The sequence below is a fragment of the Spea bombifrons genome, chromosome 7, assembly GCF_027358695.1.
Source record: "Spea bombifrons isolate aSpeBom1 chromosome 7, aSpeBom1.2.pri, whole genome shotgun sequence".
In the NCBI taxonomy this organism is placed as follows: domain Eukaryota; kingdom Metazoa; phylum Chordata; class Amphibia; order Anura; family Pelobatidae; genus Spea; species Spea bombifrons.
This window is the reverse complement of record NC_071093.1, coordinates 1,302,486-1,321,078: the sequence shown is the minus strand read 5'-3', so window position 1 is coordinate 1,321,078 and position 18,593 is coordinate 1,302,486. Positions and strand designations below refer to the sequence as shown.

Below are 18,593 nucleotides of genomic sequence, written 5' to 3'. Positions count from 1 at the left end.
GCACTCGATTATTTACGGCTCCGTATAGCGCCATCATATTCCGCAGCGATGTACAATGGATAATCAATGTCTTTCGGATATTCCCGTTGCTGAACACTCCCATTAGTCTCAGCCGGCATCAGGATGTTCAGCGATGGATCTCATACCCAGTTATACATCATACATAATGCGGGGAGCAGCGTGACCGGAGGGAAGCGGGGAGAGGGCAGATTATACATTAAACACAGAATATGTTTAAGGGTCTGGGGGTACGTCAGGCATTTTTAGACCCCAAATTAGTGTTTAAGACGAGAGATTCTGATCATGAAGGGGTCTTAGACGGGGCGGAGGATACAATGTATCTACTGCTCAACAAGTAACTGATCCCCAACAGCGCAGAACCGGATAGGAACAGGGGTCTCGGGAGATCTCGGGGGGGGGGGTCTCTGGAGATCTCGGGGAGTCTTGGGAAATCTCAGGTCAGTCATCGAGTTAGCAAGCGGGAGCCCAATTATCCCGACACCTTCCAGAAGACGATTAAAATGTTAGAACAAGAGGCCGTAACTAAAACTAGAGGCTCTGGGGCTTAGGTGGAACGGAACGAAATTACTGAGAGGGTGGTACATCAGTGGAACAGCCTCCCAGCAGAAGTGGTAGAGGGTAATACAGTGAGGGTATTAAACATGCATGGGATAGGCATACGGCTCCTGAATCTAAGACGAGACCAACGACTGATTAAGGGTTGAGTGATTTCCAAACATTGTCTCGCGGAGTGGAATCCGGTGTCACCGACCGCAGGGTCCAAAGTCCAGCGATTTCAAAAAACCTGTTGCAGAGAGTAATGAGCCGGAGTTTGTGCTGTTGCCCTTTTAAATGCTAGTGTGGGCCCCACTCTTAAAGGCACAGGCTCCCGCAGCATTAACAGTGTGGGGTCTGCCTGAGATTAGGCACAGTTATTATTACCGTTTATTTATGAAGCGCTAACATATTCCGCAGCGCTGTACGATATATAAGGTGGTTAATAAATACATAACGAATATATATTCACACGGATACAACAGCACCCGGCCCGTGAGCTTACAATCTAACCTTACGGCATTTTATGCAAAGTTCCTGGCAGGAACGGTGGGCTCTTGAGAGCCCTTTGGCTTATGATGGGGTCTCTGCTACCCCTTCCCTCTCCCACTCCTATCACACCGATCTGCTGAAAAGGCTGCAGTCCCCAACATAGAATAGTTGGCAACTGTACAAAGACATATCCCAACATTTCAAGTGGCCAAAAGGGGGGGGGGTAGTTAGAGGCTTGGTTGGGGCGGGGTATTTGTGTAAATGGGTGGGGCATTTAGAGGAAGAATAATGGGGTTAATTTACCCCGTATAATTTATAAAGCCGTTTCCTGCTGTTTCTATACACATTATCGGGGCTTTTAGGGCTGTAGAACCCTGCGATCCCCTCATACCCAGCAAACATTCCGGCCTCCTAGAAAAGAGGGGCATCAGGGAGGTGAGAGGGGCATCAGGGGATCACTTAAGGTGAGTATCTGGGTCATGTGATATAGAAATGCTAGCTGGGGATAATGGGAGTTGTAGTTTTCAATTTATATAATAAAATCCCCTCAGCCCTGAATAACCCCCTGTGTTGAAGAGCTAACAATCTATGACATGGCCGTTTGTGGTGAGTGTCAGCTCTTTGGTTCGGGTCCACAGGGTGCTCTGTGAGCCCGACCCGCTCCCCTTCTTATCGAGTTACCGCTTTAAATCCTCGACTCTGACGTCATTTCCTAGGCGGGGAGAGGGAGGAGCCAGAGAGAGAGGAGAACGGGAGAGACCGGAGTGAGGTGAGTGCGAATAACTCCCATCCTACGGGCTGGCTGAGAGTATGAGAGTGACTCCCCGGCCTCTGTGCCGTGTGGGAGTGTGTCAGTGAGTGCCTACGTCCCGGTGGGGGTGGGGGTGGGGGTGAGTGTGTGTGTGTCAGTGAGTGTCCCCCCTCCCGCCTGGGGGTGAGTGTGTGAGTGAGTGGCCCCCCTGGCTGGAGGTGAGTGTGTGAGTGAGTGGCCCCCCTGGCTCGGGGTGAGTGTGTCAGTGAGTGGCCCCCCTCTCGTCTGGGGGTGAGTGTGTCAGTGAGTGCCTCCCTCCCGTCTGGGGGTGAGTGTGTCAGTGAGTGCCTCCCTCCCGCCTGGGGGTGAGTGTGTCAATGAGTGTCCCCCCTCCCGGCTGGGGGTGAGTGTGTCAGTGAGTGGCCCCCCGCCCGGCTGGGGGTGAGTGTGTCAGTGAGTGGCCCCCCGCCCGGCTGGGGGTGAGTGTGTCAGTGAGTGGCCCCCCGCCCGGCTGGGGGTGAGTGTGTTTGAGTGAGTGAGTGTCCCCCCTCCCGGCTGGAGGTGAGTGAGTGGCCCCCCTGGCTGGGGGTGAGTGTGTCAGTGAGTGGCCCCCGGGGGCTGAGGCTTCCTCTCTTAAAAAATGTTTTTTGATCTCCGTCTCAATTAATTGAAATTGTTAATTTATTTGAAGTTGTAAGTAAGGGGCAGGAGGCGGATATTGGGGGCCGAGGGGCCGCTGGATGTCACCCTGATGGTCCCGCTGGGGGGTATCGGGGCAGATCGTGAGCCGGAGGCTGTTTGCGGTCTCTGAACGTTACTCCTTCCCCTCTGACCTGCGGCCTCCCCGTTACTCGCGTCTTAGCGCGCCGGCCGGTTCTCGGTTGATAGCCGGGGGGCTCTGACGCTTTAGTGACCGTTTTTCTTGTGAATATTTTTGGGTGGGTTTAGTGAATTTCGTTGGTAAATTCTTCGTTTCGGTTTCTTCTGCTGAATAGAATCAGAAATCAAAACGAAAACCTTTTTGCGCCGTCCGGTGACATCACAGTCCAAAAATGTGTCAAAAAAGTTTAATTAAAAAGGACAAACAAATGGGTTTGGGGATGACCCCCCTGCCCCGACTGTCACCCCCCATTTTTGGGGGCTTGGTATTTCTCCAGTTTCTGTTTTTCTTTGGATTTTCCGGATCACCGCCTCGGCCGCTGAACGGATCCGGTTTCCAGCCGGTACCAGTGAAAAACGTGCGTCCCGTGGCTGGGGGGGGTGCAACTCCCATGATGTTCAGCCGACCGGCACAGAGTAATAAAACTACTGCGCTCAGGGATCGTTCCAGACGTAACCCCCCCCCCGCCTGGGGCAGCTTGTGAGGCTGAGAATCTGCACCGTAGGTGGGGGCTTTTTGCCTTCTGGCCCCTGAAGTGCCCCAGAAGCCGGGTACGGGGTCCGTGTGCCCGGCGCAGACGGGTAACGCAATGAATAAAGAGCAATTAGAAACTAATCGTGTCATAAGAAATGAAATACGGCCCCCCGGCCCCCACGGCTGGTTACCCGGCTCCTCTGCGGGACCCCCATGCGCTACAGAAATAAAAATAATAATAGGAATTATACACTTTTTACCCCAAAGCCGCGCCTCGCAGTTCCGGTGCCTCTTGTCTCTGTGGGAGTGAAAGGGTTAAATAAGCCCCCCCTCCTGTAGAATGCGTCGGACCCCTTTATCTTTATGTCTTTCTTTTATCTTCCGGATTCTTTCTTTAAATGGAAGACCCCCGGGCGTTATCTGCGACCTGCTTTCTGTCCCTCGCACGGTTCGGGCATTAATCGCTCGCTTGGCTGAGGTGTCGACGCGATATTAATCAGCCGGAAATGGGGCGTTTACAAAAAACGCTACTAATGCTTCGACTCGGAGGCACGGACGCGATTACTTTACTTTTCCCCCCCAAAAAATATGATTTTTGTATAAAATATTTTAAAAAACGTAAGTTATTTAGTCGGGCAGGAATTTATTAATTTATTAAAATTCTTCTTATTCATTTAAATTTCCGCATCAATGTTTATTTTGGGCCCAGAATGTGATCTTTATCCGCGTCCGAAAAATGTCAATTCCGGTATTTGTGGCGTTTAACTAAACGAGGAAATTTTCCCCAAATCTGCTCCGCCTGCCATTTAGTTGCCGTAAAAGAAGTTGTGAAATTCTTCGTGTTCAGACACAAATCTCATTTTTTTTTTTTTTTTTTTTTTTTTTAATTAAGTTGCTCGATTTGGTGAAACCGGTTTGTGCCGTTCTGTTCCGGTCTCCGCTGACGCTTTTACCCGTTCCTCGCGGGGTGAGAGGCATTCTGGGAATTCTGGGATAACCGCGTTGGATCCGTTATTAGCGAATGTGGGTTAATTACATTGTAACGACATTCTTCGGCGTTGCCGGCTGTTGGCCGGTTGGTTGTTAATGGACGTTTTTCTCGTAATTTATTTGAATTTATTACTTTTTAAATGATTACTGATGGTTTGCGGGTGACTGCAGCCCGGTGAGTCTCACTCGTTGTCACCGTTCTCTTCTCTTTGCAGCCCGAAGATGCTGAGTTTTTTCCGGCGCACGTTGGGGCGCCGGTCGATGCGCCGGTATGCGGAGAAGGAGCGCCTGCGTGAAGCCCAGAGGGCGCCGACACACATCCCGGCCGCCGGGGACGCCAAGTCTGTCATCACCTGCCGAGTGTCTCTGCTGGATGGGAGTGATGTCAGCGTGGATCTGCCGGTGAGTGTTACCCGTATTACCGGCAGCGCCTTATTCACTAAAGCTTTAGGAGAAGCTGCAGCGGAATACCTCCTCCACGGCCCAATATCTCTCGCTGCTGATTGGCTGTGGATTCCCCCGTCTCCCCGTAATGTAACTTTGTGTTCTGTAGCTGCTGACTCTGCTCCCAGCGGTGACGGGGTTAATGCCCGTACCTTAGTGGATAAAGCCCGGTTCATTAACCCCGTGTGTGTGCGGCGCGCGGTAATCTGTCTTTAGATACCGACCCGTTATATACACGGAATATAACACCCCAACGCATATAAAACGTCCCGCAAATATTCGGTGCCGTGTTTGGGCCGCTGATTGCCGTCTTTCCTCGCTTTACGGCAGAGCACCTGCCCGCGCATCACCCGGCAGACAGATTACAGAAGCACCTGCGGAGCTCCCACCGTGGGATGAGAGCTGAGTGTGGGGGAGGTGCAGGGCAATTAAAACAAAAGCCCCCCCACACACACACACACCTGATAACACATTGCTGTGATTGCTTTGTGTCGGACCCCCGCAATAAACCGGCCGCTTTGATGGAAGATTGGGGGGGGGCAGCGGGGGTTTGAGGGGCCGCGAGGGGCGTCTGTGCCTCAAATTCCTGTTTTGATTGGCAATTTTAGTTCAGAAGTTGTTTAGTTCCTTTTAGCCAATTAGACTCGTAGTTCTTCTCGGAGATCGCATTCCCGGTTTTTAGCGCGTCGAGGGCCCCCCCGCGTCCGGGTACGTCGAGAGCCAGACCCCGATTTTTTTTGTTTCTGGAGTGGAAACTGATATGAGAAGTGAGTGAAAGCGACGAGCCGAGGAATGCGAGGAATTCGCAGCTTTATAGAGTCGCAGGTGAGAAAAGGTAAATATCGAGCCGCGGCCCTCGATACCTCCTGGGATATAAATCCGGCCCCCGATACCTCCCGGGATATAAATCCGGCCCCCGATACCTCCCGGAATCACTGTAGTACCCTCTACCACTTCTGCTGGGAGGCTTTTCCACTTACCTACCCCTTCTCACAGCTAGCACTGGCTAAAGCTCTGTATAAACGCGTCTCTCCAAATACTGTAATTCTGTCTTTGTTACTAATTCGCTGTAATGCATACGATTTATTCTGGGGTCTTCTATTCCGATCTCCTTCTTCTCTCCCAATTTAAATCGATTTTTATCCCGAGGACTTGGTGACGGTTTTTGTATTAAAAACACAAAAAAGCAAAAAGAAATGACCGTTTTTGATACTTTGTAGCATTTTAGTTGCGATAGGCTCGGTTTGGACGGCTCTGATTATGAGGAATATTCACCGGTTCGGGGGGCGTATGGCATACGGAGATTAAACGTGTAACAGACCGCTGAGACCTCCCTCCTCTCCGGCCCTCAGGACAGAGTAAATATTTATGTTGGTGATTTGCGTTGGACGGGGAGGAATTCCTCCGGCGCAGCCTCTGCCTCCCGCAGAACAATCTGTTTCTGGGCTCATTAGTGCAACAAAAGGGCTTTTCAGAGGAGCCAAAAAGAGCAGAAACGAGTCCGTCTCCAGTTACGGGGGGGGGGGGGCGATCTATAAAAAAATATATAAAAGATCTCCGATCCGGCTGCTGAATTCCAACATCAGCGATTTCCGTCTGTTTCTCGTGATTTGTGCCCCCCCCCAAATACTACTTATAAAGGACCTAAAATATGGCGCCATATATATAATCTTCATCTAGATTGTAAGCTTCTGAGCCGAGCCCTCTTTACCCAACGTACCGGTTCCTCCATCGGTTCTGGTTCTGTTGGACCCCTTGAATGCAGGGACTGTTAGAAGTGCTGCGAGTCTAGAACAGAATGTGAGGTTGTTTTTGCCCCACGTGGGCTCTTCTCAGGTGAGTCTCTCCCGATTCCCCCCCCCCGTATCTCTGTGACCCCAATTAACTTGCTCAGGAGGCAGCACCCCAACCCCCCCCCCGGAGATAAGGGGCCGTGGGGGGCCGTGATTTCAGGGATGTTCTGATTGGAAGGTGCCAGCGGTAACGTTACTTGGTACTTTTTAAACGTCCACAGTTTCTGCCGGGAACGTGTAATCGTCATGTGATACAAAAGCATGCGCTGATAGGCTGTTGCCGTAGAAATGAAAACAATAATTTAATATGAGATCAGAATTTCGTTAACCTGTCCTGATTTCTTGCAGAAAAAAGCCAAAGGCCAGGAGCTGTTTGATCAGATTATGTACCATCTGGACCTGATCGAGAAGGATTACTTCGGCCTGCAGTTCATGGATTCGGCCCAAGTGCCTGTAAGTAGTGGATTTCCCACCGGCGTCTGAGCCGCATCCCAGCAGAGAATATTATTTCCCGGTGGCCCGTGGGTTCCCGGGTTCTGCCTCTCCCCGGCGGCCCGTGGGTTCCCGGGTTCTGCCTCTCCCCGGCAGCAGAGGGCACTTGGCGGAGGTGGGGGGGGGTGAAGCTGAGCCGTGTTTTCCTTCATCTCGGAGTCTGTTTTCTTTCATCTCCTCCGCATTCCTCGCCTGGAGGCCGAGCCGCCCCGAGACAGACACCGAGAGGCACGGATCCCACCCCGGGACCTCCGTGACCTCCTTAACCCTGCGTGTACCAGAGACATGCACCGCACGCTGCAGTACCGAGCGCTGCCCTCAGAAATCCCCCGAGTACCCAGAGAAGAGGAAGGCGGCCATCATTCATTATATATATTATAACCGCAGCGAATCCTGCCGGTCCGAGGCGCCGGTCTGGTGCTCGGTTCTGCGGCTCTGTCAGATCGCTGTCTGCTTTAGACGGAGCCTCGCGGGGGGTTTAAAGGGACGGGTAACGAGGCGAGGTTTCCGGTGTAATCGGAGGATTTGATCATAAATTTTATGCTGAATTTGTATTTTTTGTCCTAAATAATTTGTATTTCTGTATTTTTTAGCACTGGCTGGATAACACCAAGAGCATCAAAAAACAAGTGAAAAGTAAGTGTGTCGGGGGCTGCGCTGGCCCTGGGGGGGGGATAAAATGTTTCCTCGGCCCCCAGTCGCTGATGCTTTGTATGTTTCGTTCCGAAGACGCGTCTAGAAATCTATCTCTGTGTTTCTTCCCGCTCTCTCCCCGCTCGCTGCAGTCGGACCCCCGTACTGTCTGCACCTCCGCGTCAAATTCTACTCCTCGGAGCCAAACAACCTTCGGGAAGAGCTGACCCGGTGAGCATGCGCGGCATCCCTCTCTGGGGGCTTCTGCTTCCCATTTACTCGGAGGAAAGCCCAAACCCTCCAGTTACTGCTGGGGAAAGGGTAGTGTATATCGGGAACATCCTCCCAGCAGAAGCAGCAAAGAACGTTGTTGGGATGTGCAGGAACGGAAGGGCATTAAATCCGCTTTACGTGTAGAACATGCGCGATCCTCCACGTCTGACGCGCCTCTTCTGTTCCAGGTACCTGTTTGTTCAGCAGCTGAAGCAGGACCTCCTGAGCGGGAAGTAAGTGGCGCTGCGATGGAGGCGCACCCCCCCCCAACGGCGCAGCGCACCCCCCTGCAGCGCATCGCTTCCCATAATTCTCTGGGCTCTCGCAGGCTCGTCATACATTGTTTGGTTGGCTGTGCATGATGGGGCTTGGCTCAGTATGTTCTTTCTCTATAGTAACACCTTTATACAGGGGGGGTTCAGGGGTTAATCGCACGCGGCACGCTGGGGTGTTCGGGGTTAATCGCGCACGGAGTCGGCGGGTCACTCGGCGCTGAATGAAATCTTTCCGTTTCCGTTTAAGGCTGGAGTGCCCGTTCGACACGGCGGTGCAGCTGGCGGCTTATATCCTGCAAGGTGAGACGAGACGGCGGCCATTAACGGGCATTATTAGCTAAACGGCCATCGTAGAAAAAAAAAATGTGACGTTTAAAAAGTTTTTTGGACCTCAAAACTCTCTTCCAAGTTGAAAAAACCTTAAATATCCTGCATGCGCCCCCCAGGACCCCCTCCCGGGACATGCTCCCCACACGCCGGCCGCTCCGATAAGGAGATTGTATTGAAACGAGGTGGGAGTTAAGCCGGTTTAGCTGCGTCTCGATAGACAGGAGGAGGAACTTCTCCCTGGATTAACTCCTTCTGTTCGTAAACATTACGCCCCCCCCCCCCCCGGCGTCGTTTAACCCTTTCCTGCGTTTGTTTCAGGGGAGCTGGGCGACTTCGACCCGTCGGAGCACGAGCCGGGGCTGGTGTCGGAGTTCCGCTTTGTGCCGACGCAGACGGAGGATCTGGAGCTGGCCGCGTTCCAGAAGTGGAAGGAATTCAGGTGTCTGAACTTCTATGGGGTATCGCGAGGGGCATTGGTGGCAGGTGGAGGAAGGGGACGGGAGAGTTTAATAAAATAAAGGACGGGAGGGAATTTATTTCAAAGGAGGAGAAAAGTTACAGCAAGAGATCAGAATCTAACACTAGAGAGTCAGAGGCTGAGATGGAAAGGAAGGGAGTTTCTTTACTGAGATGGTGGTGGGTAAGTGGAACAGCCTCCCAGCAGAGATGGCTGAGTAGAAGGGAGGCGATCCGCCGGCGGGTTCTATCCTTGCCTTTTCTCTCCAGGGGACAGACTCCCGGCGAAGCGGAAACCAATTATCTGAACAAAGCCAAGTGGCTGGAGATGTACGGCGTGGACATGCACGTGGTGAAGGTGAGAGACGCCGTCATTAACCCCTTAGCTGCCGGCATTCGCCCTTAAACCGGAGCTTTCACGGTGAATTCTTACGGCATTTTAAGTAACGTAAAAAAAAACCCGGACTGCGGGCCCGTTAGAATCCGTTAGGACTGACAATTACAGTAACTGATGTTAAGATCTAATAGGAGAGGAGGGCCTCGCTCCCAGGAGCTTACACTCTCTCTGCTTCCGACAGGCTCGCGATGGGAACGATTACCAGCTCGGTCTGACCCCGACCGGCGTCCTGGTTTTTGAAGGCGACACCAAAATCGGACTGTTTTTCTGGTGAGGATCCGTATGAATCATTCTGAGCTCTGACTGCGGGGGCCAAAGTGTTAGCTCTTGGGTCCACAGACTACCTTGAGCTTCATTCAGGCTTTTCTGGAAGCGATTTGTGTTTTGTGTGCAGCCACCAGCTCCGTGCCATTTATAGCAGCCACTAGGGGGCAGCCCAGCGGGTGGTCTGTACACGCTGCCCCCCCCCAGCATACGCTTAAAGGATTTCCTGAACGTTATTTGGAAGCGGCCCCCGTGGACGGGCTCTGCCAAACTGCAAAGTATTTTATTTACCGTTTTACTTTTCAGGCCCAAAATAACCAGACTGGATTTTAAGAAGAGCAAATTAACGCTGGTGGTCGTGGAGGACGACGAGCAGGTGAGCCGGGGGGGCATGGTGCGGACGCTGCCTCTGCTGTGCCTGCGCGGCCCCTGATCCGTGCGTACGCTGCCTCTACTGTGCCTGCGCGGCCCCTGATCCGTCTCTCTCTGTAGGGGAAGGAGCAGGAACACACCTTCGTCTTTAAGATGGATCACCCCAAGGCCTGCAAACACCTGTGGAAATGCGCCGTCGAGCACCATGCCTTCTTCCGCCTGCGGGGTCCGGTCCAGAAGGGCGCCAGTCGCTCTGGATTCATACGGCTCGGGTCTCGCTTCAGATACAGGTAATCGATCTGATCGGGGGGCCGCGGGACGGACCGCCGTACGGAGGATCTCTTTCACGCTTCTCGGGCTGGCGGGGATTTGATTTTGTTGAAATTATGATATAGAATTAGATGAATTTAGTTTTTTTAATCCATTAAACTTTATCGTCCCGTAATGTTCAGCCGGGGGCCGCTCCGCAGCAGTTTGACCCCTTTTGTGGTTCACGCAGAGTTAATCATTAAATGTATTTATTTCTCACTTTCCATTTTTTTTTTTTTTCTTGGTTTAGCGGAAAAACTGAATATCAGACGACAAAGTCCAGTAAACCGCGGCGATCGTCGTCCTTCGAGCGCCGGCCCAGCAAACGCTACTCCAGGAGGACCCTGCAGATGAGAGGTACCCCAAAATACTGATGGAAGCGGCTCGCCGGTTATATATCTATATGATTTCTCGCCCGGTTATATATATCTATATGATTTCTCGCCTGGTTATATATATCTATATGATTTCTCGCCCGGTTATATATATATCTATATGTTTTCTCGTCCGGTTATATATATCTATATGTTTTCTCGCCCAGTTATATATATCTATGATGTCTTGCCCGGTTATATATATCTATATGATTTCTCGCCTGGTTATATATATCTATATGATTTCTCGCCCGGTTATATATATATCTATATGTTTTCTCGTCCGGTTATATATATCTATATGATTTCTCGCCCGGTTATATATATCTATGATGTCTTGCCCGGTTATATATATATCTATATGATTTCTCGCCTGGTTATATATATCTATATGTTTTCTCGTCCGGTTATATATATCTATATGATTTCTCGTCCGGTTATATATATCTATATGTTTTCTCGTCCGGTTATATATATCTATATGATTTCTCGCCTGGTTATATATATCTATATGATTTCTCGCCGGTTATATATATATCTATATGATTTCTCGCCCGGTTATATATATCTATATTATTTCTCGCCCGGTTATATATATATATATATAATTTCTCGCCCGGGTCCGGATTATCTCCCGCTCGCCCGCTTTTACTGCATGAAGTCACTTTTTTTGCCAGTTTAGAATTCTCCCTCTTTTTCCCTGACAGGGATGCCGACGAAGTTGGAAGCAATGCAGTAAGTTCACAAAACTCGTCCCCCGGGGGGGCTTTCTTTGCTTTTCTTTTAATGTCACTGAAAGCCTCTTTAGCTTCTGCCAGTGAGTAGAATGGCGGGTTGTTGGGCGTTTGGGGGTTAAACGAGGTGACGCCGGATGCCGTCAGTGTACCCGGCGCTGCCAAACTATTTCAATGTTCCTCTTTTTCCATCTTTTTTTCCTTTATGCAGCGTCCAGAACCATCCGGCCGCCCAGACCAACGGCTCTCAGCAGGTAGGATACGGCGGCGCTGAGGGTTATTAAGGGGCGCTGAGGGGTATCAAGGGGCACTGAGGGGTATTAAGGGGCGCTGAGGGGTATTAGTTTTCCCTTCGGCTTTATAACTGTTTCTAATGTGTCTTGGAATATTCCGATGTGTTAAAAGCCTCCGATAAGCTGCAGGGAATATAAGGGTTTGTAAAGATGTCGGCGGTTCTCCGGGTTGCCGGCGGTTCTCCGGGTTGCCGGCGGTTCTCCGGGTTGCCGGTGGTTCTCCGGGTTGCCGTGAGCCTCGCTTCCACCCGATAACCGACCGCTGCGGCCCCTGGAAATAATTCCCTAAAGAGACAGAATTATTGCGGCCGGCGTTCCGAGGGGTAAAGCGTTTCCGCTGCAAAGTCCGACTGCGATTACGACCGAGAGCCGAGCCGTCGGCGTCACCGGCTTCTGTTATCTCCGCAGGTTTGGCCGGCGCGGCCGTCGGTTCCCGTGGTTAATAGTTTACCGTCTGGACCCGTCCTCGTGGAAATCGAAAACCTGCCCAAGAGCCCCGGAGCCGGCCAAGGAGACAAGAAATGGTTTGTCCGGCAATCTCTTATAACGGCTTCACGACTGATTTATATATATTTATTATTTATAATATTTATAGATTTATATTATATATATTTATTATTTATAGATTTATATTATATATATATATATTATTTATATTTTATATTATATTTATTATATTATTTAGGTTTATATTATATATATTATATTTATTATATTATTTATATTATATATATTATATTATTTATAGATTTATATTATACTTATTATATTATTTATAGATTTATATTATATATATTATTTATAGATTTATATTATATTTATTATATTATTTAGGTTTATATTATATTATTTATAGATTTATATTTTTATATATTATATTTATTATATTATTTATATTATATATATTATTTATTATATTATTTATAGATTTATATTATATATATATATTATTTATAGGTTTATATTATATTTATTATATTATTTATATATATGCGAGAGGGACGAGTCTCGGGAGAATCGGATTATCCGCCTCCTCCATGTAAATAATGACAGAATTTCAGTCACTGAGGCTAAAAATGGTAAATTTTAGTTGAAGAATCCCCGAGATGTTGCTGTTTAGACGATAAACGTCGGCAGATCTCAGCAATCAGAGAAAAAAAATTGCTAGTCCTGCGCGAGCCGCTCCTGCGGGCGACACGTTTCTAAGTGAACGGGATTTCTGTAGATCGTGGTTTTTTGGGGGGGATTTCTGTAGATCGTGTTTTTTTGGGGGGGATTTCTGTATTTGGGGGGATTTCTTCTGTTTGCGCTTTGCTGCTTTACTGTGAAATCAAAGCTCTGCAATCAGACCCTCTTCCCTGCGAGGTGATTTTGCTGATTTGGGTGATTTTGCTGATTTGGGTGATTTTGCTTATTGGTGCTTTTGGGTGATGGGAACGGCAGATGCTTTATTCTCTGATCCTCTTTCTCCGGCTCTGCGCATGTTGGCCCCGGATCCGGATCGCCCCCGCGAATCCTCGCGACCCCCGCACGCCGTCTGGGTCTTTCGTTGCTTCACTTCTCGTGGTTCTGGGGTCCCTGATTTGCTCCGGAATCTTCTCTCTGATCAGCCGCGGCTTCTGGATTTCTTGGGTCTTCGGATCGGCCGCCGCCGGTGATTTCCGCTCCTCGCTGCTTCTCGAATGACGTAAATTCTCCCGGAAAACGGGAAAAACTGCCCTCGATACCCAACGCCGACTTTATTTAATGCCGCAGGAGGGGATTTAATGTAACTTTTGGGTCCAAATTCCCTTCTTGCACCAAAATTAATAAAGTGCGCGGCAGACGGTAGAGCGCGGCGGTCTTTCCACCGGATTTCCACCTAAAACTGATTCTGCTTTTCATTTTTTAATCAAAAAGCTCCTCTTAACCCTTTTTTGGGGTCAGAGAAGTGATTTTTGGGCCGTGTTGATTTATCGTCCTTCCCGCCTTGGCTTTTGGAGGCTCGGAATGTTCCGGAAGACTCTCCAGACCGACCGTTCTCTTTTCTTTTCATGTCCTCCGTACCGACTCCCTGCAGGAACAGCGGCTGGAAATCGGCATCTTCTTCCTCGGACCCCGGGAGACCCCTGGGGATGCGGAAACTGCCCCCCGGGGTCACCATGACCGACCTGTGATCCAGACGCGTAATGGATTGACTGCCGGCAGAACTTTATCTCTCGGATATCGGAGATGCTGCTCGGGGCCGAGGGGGGCCGCCGCCTCCGCCAATAGAGGCCACATTTGGGTTAAAAGGGAACGCAGACGTTTCCTGCCATTTAAAGCCAGTACGGGGTTAATGGTTCCCCCTCCCCCTTCATTCCAGAAACTTCATTTAAACCCCAAATTCTGACTTCCGCGCCGAATAAAAGCAGAGATTTTTGGTATTTTTAGAAGTGGAACGATTCCGGGAGGAAGTATTTTTATGACATCATAGAGTGTATTAAAGTTTTCTAGATTTTCTAGAATCTGTCGCTGGGTTCCTGTCCGTCTTCTGGATCATTTCTCATATTTTCTTTGTTTCCTGACCCAAATCGGCCGGAGAGCCGGGGCGAGCGGAGACGCTAATTTGGAGGCAAAATAATCGCCCGGGGGGGGCTGGGGTATTTCTGTCGGTTCTGCCGCTTCCTGGATTTTTCAGTCTGTAGGACGGCCGCGTCACGCTGTATCTATTGCTTGTTTATTAAAATGTTTAAATGTACAGGAGACTCGTGTGACCTCCTCCTAAAAAGTTTAAATCCTTCTTAATAAAAGCCTGTGGCGAGCCGTTTGCCGGAGGATCCGGTGCGTTCGGTAAGTGACTTCCTGTTAATATCGGAGTTTATTCCCTTCTTTGGGATCTGGATGGGGCGACTTCCAGCTATGGTGGAAGCCAGAACCTCACTTGTGGTTTTAACCCCTTTCTGCGCTCATTTGGGGCATTTCCAATCTTCATTCCGGTTCCTGCCCTTTCCGGGGGGGTTTTATCACCGTGTCACGTGTTCCTGTGTATTTCACGTGTAACACGGCACCGTCTGGATCACGTGACTTCAGGTCAAACCGTAAAATAATAAAACACAAGAGGCAGGAGCTCGGGCCTGCGGCAGATACACAATTATTAAATGCCCCGCAGTTAATATTTAATTATGTAGTGGACGCAGAGCGCTGCCTCTAAGGGCTGTAAACGCTAAGCGCAGCGTCTCCCTCGCGGCTCTGCCCCCGCGGCTCACGCTTTTATTCGCTCCGCAGCTTCGTGGGATTATTTGACAGCAAAGACCTGCTGGAGAGCGGCCTCGACGACGTCCTCGCCCCGACGCTCCCGGCTTCCGTCTTGGACACCGCCGGCCTGGGATTATCCAACCCCGGCCTGGAGGAGACTGCAGAGGCTTCGCCGGAACAAATGGACCCCGCGTCAGGTGCTAATAAAACCAAATCACCCCCTTATACACGTATTCCCAGCCAAATGCCTGTCCCGTGTGTTTAAATCCCCTCGCCGGATTACTCTCTAACTCTTCTGCTGGAAAGCTCTTCCATGCATCCACAATGCTCAGTCGTTCCGGTTTCTACGCCTGTCCGTGAAGCTCCGATGCGGCCGTCTCGCTCCTAAAAGTCAGAGCTGGATCAGGGTGATGAGAGTGGCTCAAATGAAATTACGCGGCGGCTCTTACTTACCTTTTTTCCTTTTTAGCGTTTGATGACATCACTGCGAAACTGAAGAATCTGGAAGCCGATTGCGCCGCTGCCTGCCCGGTGTGGACCAATAAGAACGTCAACGTGAACAAGCAGGTACTTCCAGTTAACTCTTTCACGCGCCGGCCGCTCCGGTCACGATGAGATTTTTTTGGCAGGAATTTTCTGTTTTAAATGTTTTGTTTTTTTTTGGTGAAAACGTTTCATGTTTTGTTTTTTTTCTTCTCCCCGGAGGACTCGGCGAAGCTGCCGGAGAAATGTCTGAATAACGCGATGGACGCTTCTCGGGTCTCTGCGGATATAAAGAGCAACATCCTGAAAGCGCAGCTGGAAGCCGGGAAGCAGGTAACGCCGCGATTAACCGCTTCAGCGCCACAGATCTGGGCCACGGGAGGGTTAACGGCCCTGTAAATGCGGCTTTTGCACCTGGTTGCGTGATGTGAACCCCCCCCCCCGTTGCGTGATGTAACTTCTGGTGACGCGAGATGTTTTTCTTACAGATGCTGAGGGAGGATTTGGTGACGGGGGAGAGAAGTCTCGCTGCGGAGGATCCTGCGCTCAGGTATCGGAGTCTCGCCGCCCCCCCCCTTCCCTCTCCTTAAAGATAAAGAAATACCGATTTTATTTATTTATTTTCTTCTCGCCATCTAGGAATCTGACGGCAAAAATCAATAACGGTTCCTTAACGCAATTAACCCCGGAGTGTCCGGACCTGACCTCGTCTCCGGTCGCCGCGCGGAGCTGCTTCCTCGTGTAGGTTTCCTGTCGCGATTATAAGAAATATTTCCTTATCCCAGAGAGAGAAATCCCAATATATCTGCCCCATGCCACGGGGGCCAGTACACCCCTCACAGCTCAGCAAGCCGCCCCCCTGTATAATGTATAGTTTAATCAGTGACTGGCCCCTGTATAATGTATAGATAAATCAGTGACCAGCCCCCTGTATAATGTATAGATAAATCAGTGACCGGCCCCCTGTATAATGTATAGATAAATCAGCGACCGGCCCCTGTATAATGTATAGATAAATCAGCGACCGGCCCCCTGTATAATGTATAGATAAATCAGTGACCAGCCCCTGTATAATGTATAGATAAATCAGTGACCGGCCCCTGTATAATGTATAGATAAATCACATCTGACATTTCTGTGAAATTCTCTCGTTTCAGGAACGTTCTCGCTGAGGAGGTTGTTGTTTCCCGGACTGATCACCCGGTGATTCCGTCCGTTTCCCGTGAAGAGGCTCTCGGTGTTAAGGTGGCTTTTCTTGCTTTTTGTTGGCATTTAATTGGTTTTCGGGTCGGTTTGGCGTTTAGCAGAATGATCGGAGCGTTTGGGGGAAGTTCACAGCAGATATTGGGGGGGCCCCCGGCGGATATCGCAGGCGCTCCTCTTAAAACATCCCCCATTCCTGATTACACAGCAGTTAGATTTTATCAGTCGAGGAACGCGCCGTTTATCCGCGGTGACCGTCTCCGGCAAACGCATCTCCCCAACAACCAATCAGAATGTCCTATTCCGTACAGTGAAAATATTTAGATTTGCTGCCATCCAGAGTCCCGTACGGATTGTTGCCGTGGCGATGTGTTTCCTCCTAACGATTCCTTAGACATTTTTATTATAATTTTTGCAGAGTGCGGTCGACGACCTGGACGGCCTCCTGGCTTCTCTCACCGAAAACCTCATCGACCTCACGGACAAACCTCCAGATGACGAGGAATGCTGCCGGGTCTCCAAACCGCCGCCTGAGATATCCTTCCCCCCCGCGCAGCCGCCTTCCTACTCAACCGTCACACCGAGGTGGATTATACCGGTAAGTGTCCCTCGTACCACCTCTGCTGGGTGGTGTGAGCAGAGCACAGGGTGGATGATTCGTGTTCTTTGCCTCTACAGACGACCAAGCCGTCGGTCGGCCATCTGGCTGGAGACGCTGTGAAGATTTCGAGCGCCGTTGGCGAGACCCTCCCTTCTCTGGAAACCCCGGTGGGCAACGGAAGGTGAGCGGGGGGCATTAATACTCAGAACAGAAAGCAACTCGGGGGCCACAGCTGAGGAGAGCCACGCGATCCACGTTAAAAATAAACATTTAGTTCATAGAAACAGAACCTGCTGGCAGATTGGCCCCCGGTGGCCCCCGTCTAGTCGCCCGTTTCTCTTGCTGTAACAACTCAAACCTTAATCAGTCGTTGGTCTCGTCTTAGATTCAGGAGCCGTATGTCTATCCCATGCATGTTTAATACCCTCACTGTATTACCCTCTACCACCTCTGCTGGGAGGCTGTTCTTCTTATCCTTTTACACAGTCTCTCTTCTCTTTTAAAGCACCGTGATCTGTGAAGAACCCCCGAGGCTGAAATGTCTGCTCACGACGGAGCTCTGAGCCTCACCGGGAACCTAAGGGAGCCTCCAAGACCCCCGCTGTCCTCACGTGAGACTCCGGGGAGAGTCTGATCGCTATTCTCGGGACCCTCGGACCTCTGGTTTTAGGAGACTTTGTTTTTTTTTTATACACTGGAGTTTTTTTCTGCTAACCTTCCAAAATGTGATTGTTGAGCGGGACCACACTGAAAAACATTCCATTTTAATTTTTTACCCCAAAAAGGCTTTTTCTGATGATTCCTTAGGTACGGATTTGCCTTAACCGGCATCTCCCAACAGCATCAATCCCCCCCCTCCCTTAACTGGACGGGACATTTCTGAAGCCGGTTTGGGTTTTTATTCCCTCCTCCCCGGTATGAAGGTGAATTGAGACCCAAAATCCTCTCCGCGAATGTTTTTTTTTTTTTTTTAATTAGTTTTTGTGGCTCGTTTGGCCGGACGCAGCAAACCCGTTGCCGACCTGACTGAATGAGTTTGGGGTTTGTTACCGGCGGTTGGTGTCACAGGCGCCCCCGGCTCGGTTCTGGGTCTAGAGTGTCTTCATTTGGGCTGTTTGGGAGTTTTTCAGCGAGCGGGGGGGCTGGGGCGTCACAGCGGAATATTTTTCCTGAAGCCCCTGGCCCAGAACCGGCCGTTTGGGTCTCAAAGCTTCAGAGGAGTCGGTCAGAGAGAAGTTTTAGGCGCGTGAATGAAGTCTGAGGATTACTGAGACGGGGAGACCGGAGGTTGGGTTTGAGTTCAGGAGGTTTTACGTTATTTTGGGGCTTAAATCACTGAATTTATCTGAAATGAGGATGTTGTGACTTTTATTGGGTTGCTAAGCATGTTGGCTTTTTGGGGTGTGCCCCCTCCCCCCCAATACGCTGCTGACTGTTCTGTGAAGACGTCCAAGAACTGAGGCGGGGAAGATAAGGGGGTCCGGGGGTTGGATTTTAACAAAAAAACAA

The 18,593-nt window shown here is 50.1% G+C and overlaps 1 protein-coding gene across 1 annotated transcript; it reads left to right on the top strand.

Annotated features, from left to right (window-relative positions):
• The first annotated feature begins 1,767 nt into the window (after positions 1-1,767).
• EPB41L5 (erythrocyte membrane protein band 4.1 like 5) lies at positions 1,768-17,902 on the top strand. Its single transcript, XM_053471168.1, has 25 exons — positions 1,768-1,816; positions 4,358-4,544; positions 6,728-6,832; positions 7,465-7,507; positions 7,657-7,735; positions 7,966-8,010; positions 8,300-8,352; positions 8,701-8,821; positions 9,109-9,196; positions 9,417-9,505; positions 9,806-9,875; positions 9,992-10,161; positions 10,431-10,546; positions 11,262-11,289; positions 11,500-11,542; positions 11,990-12,105; positions 14,828-14,994; positions 15,267-15,365; positions 15,501-15,613; positions 15,769-15,830; positions 15,920-16,021; positions 16,438-16,525; positions 16,902-17,081; positions 17,162-17,265; positions 17,590-17,902. The coding sequence occupies exons 2-25, from the start codon at positions 4,365-4,367 to the stop codon at positions 17,645-17,647; spliced, it is 2,319 nt and encodes a 772-aa protein (XP_053327143.1). The 5' UTR covers positions 1,768-1,816; positions 4,358-4,364; the 3' UTR covers positions 17,648-17,902.
• Positions 17,903-18,593: the final 691 nt, after the last annotated feature.

Excerpts from the sequence above, each read along its gene's own strand:
- EPB41L5 (XM_053471168.1), top strand. The coding sequence starts at position 4,365 with ATGCTGAGTTTTTTCCGGCGCACGTTGGGGCGCCGGTCGATGCGCCGG. Across the intron at positions 7,736-7,965 it reads CTTCGGGAAGAGCTGACCCG|GTACCTGTTTGTTCAGCAGC; the intron begins GTGAGCATGCGC and ends CTTCTGTTCCAG. Across the intron at positions 15,831-15,919 it reads GCGGAGGATCCTGCGCTCAG|GAATCTGACGGCAAAAATCA; the intron begins GTATCGGAGTCT and ends CTCGCCATCTAG.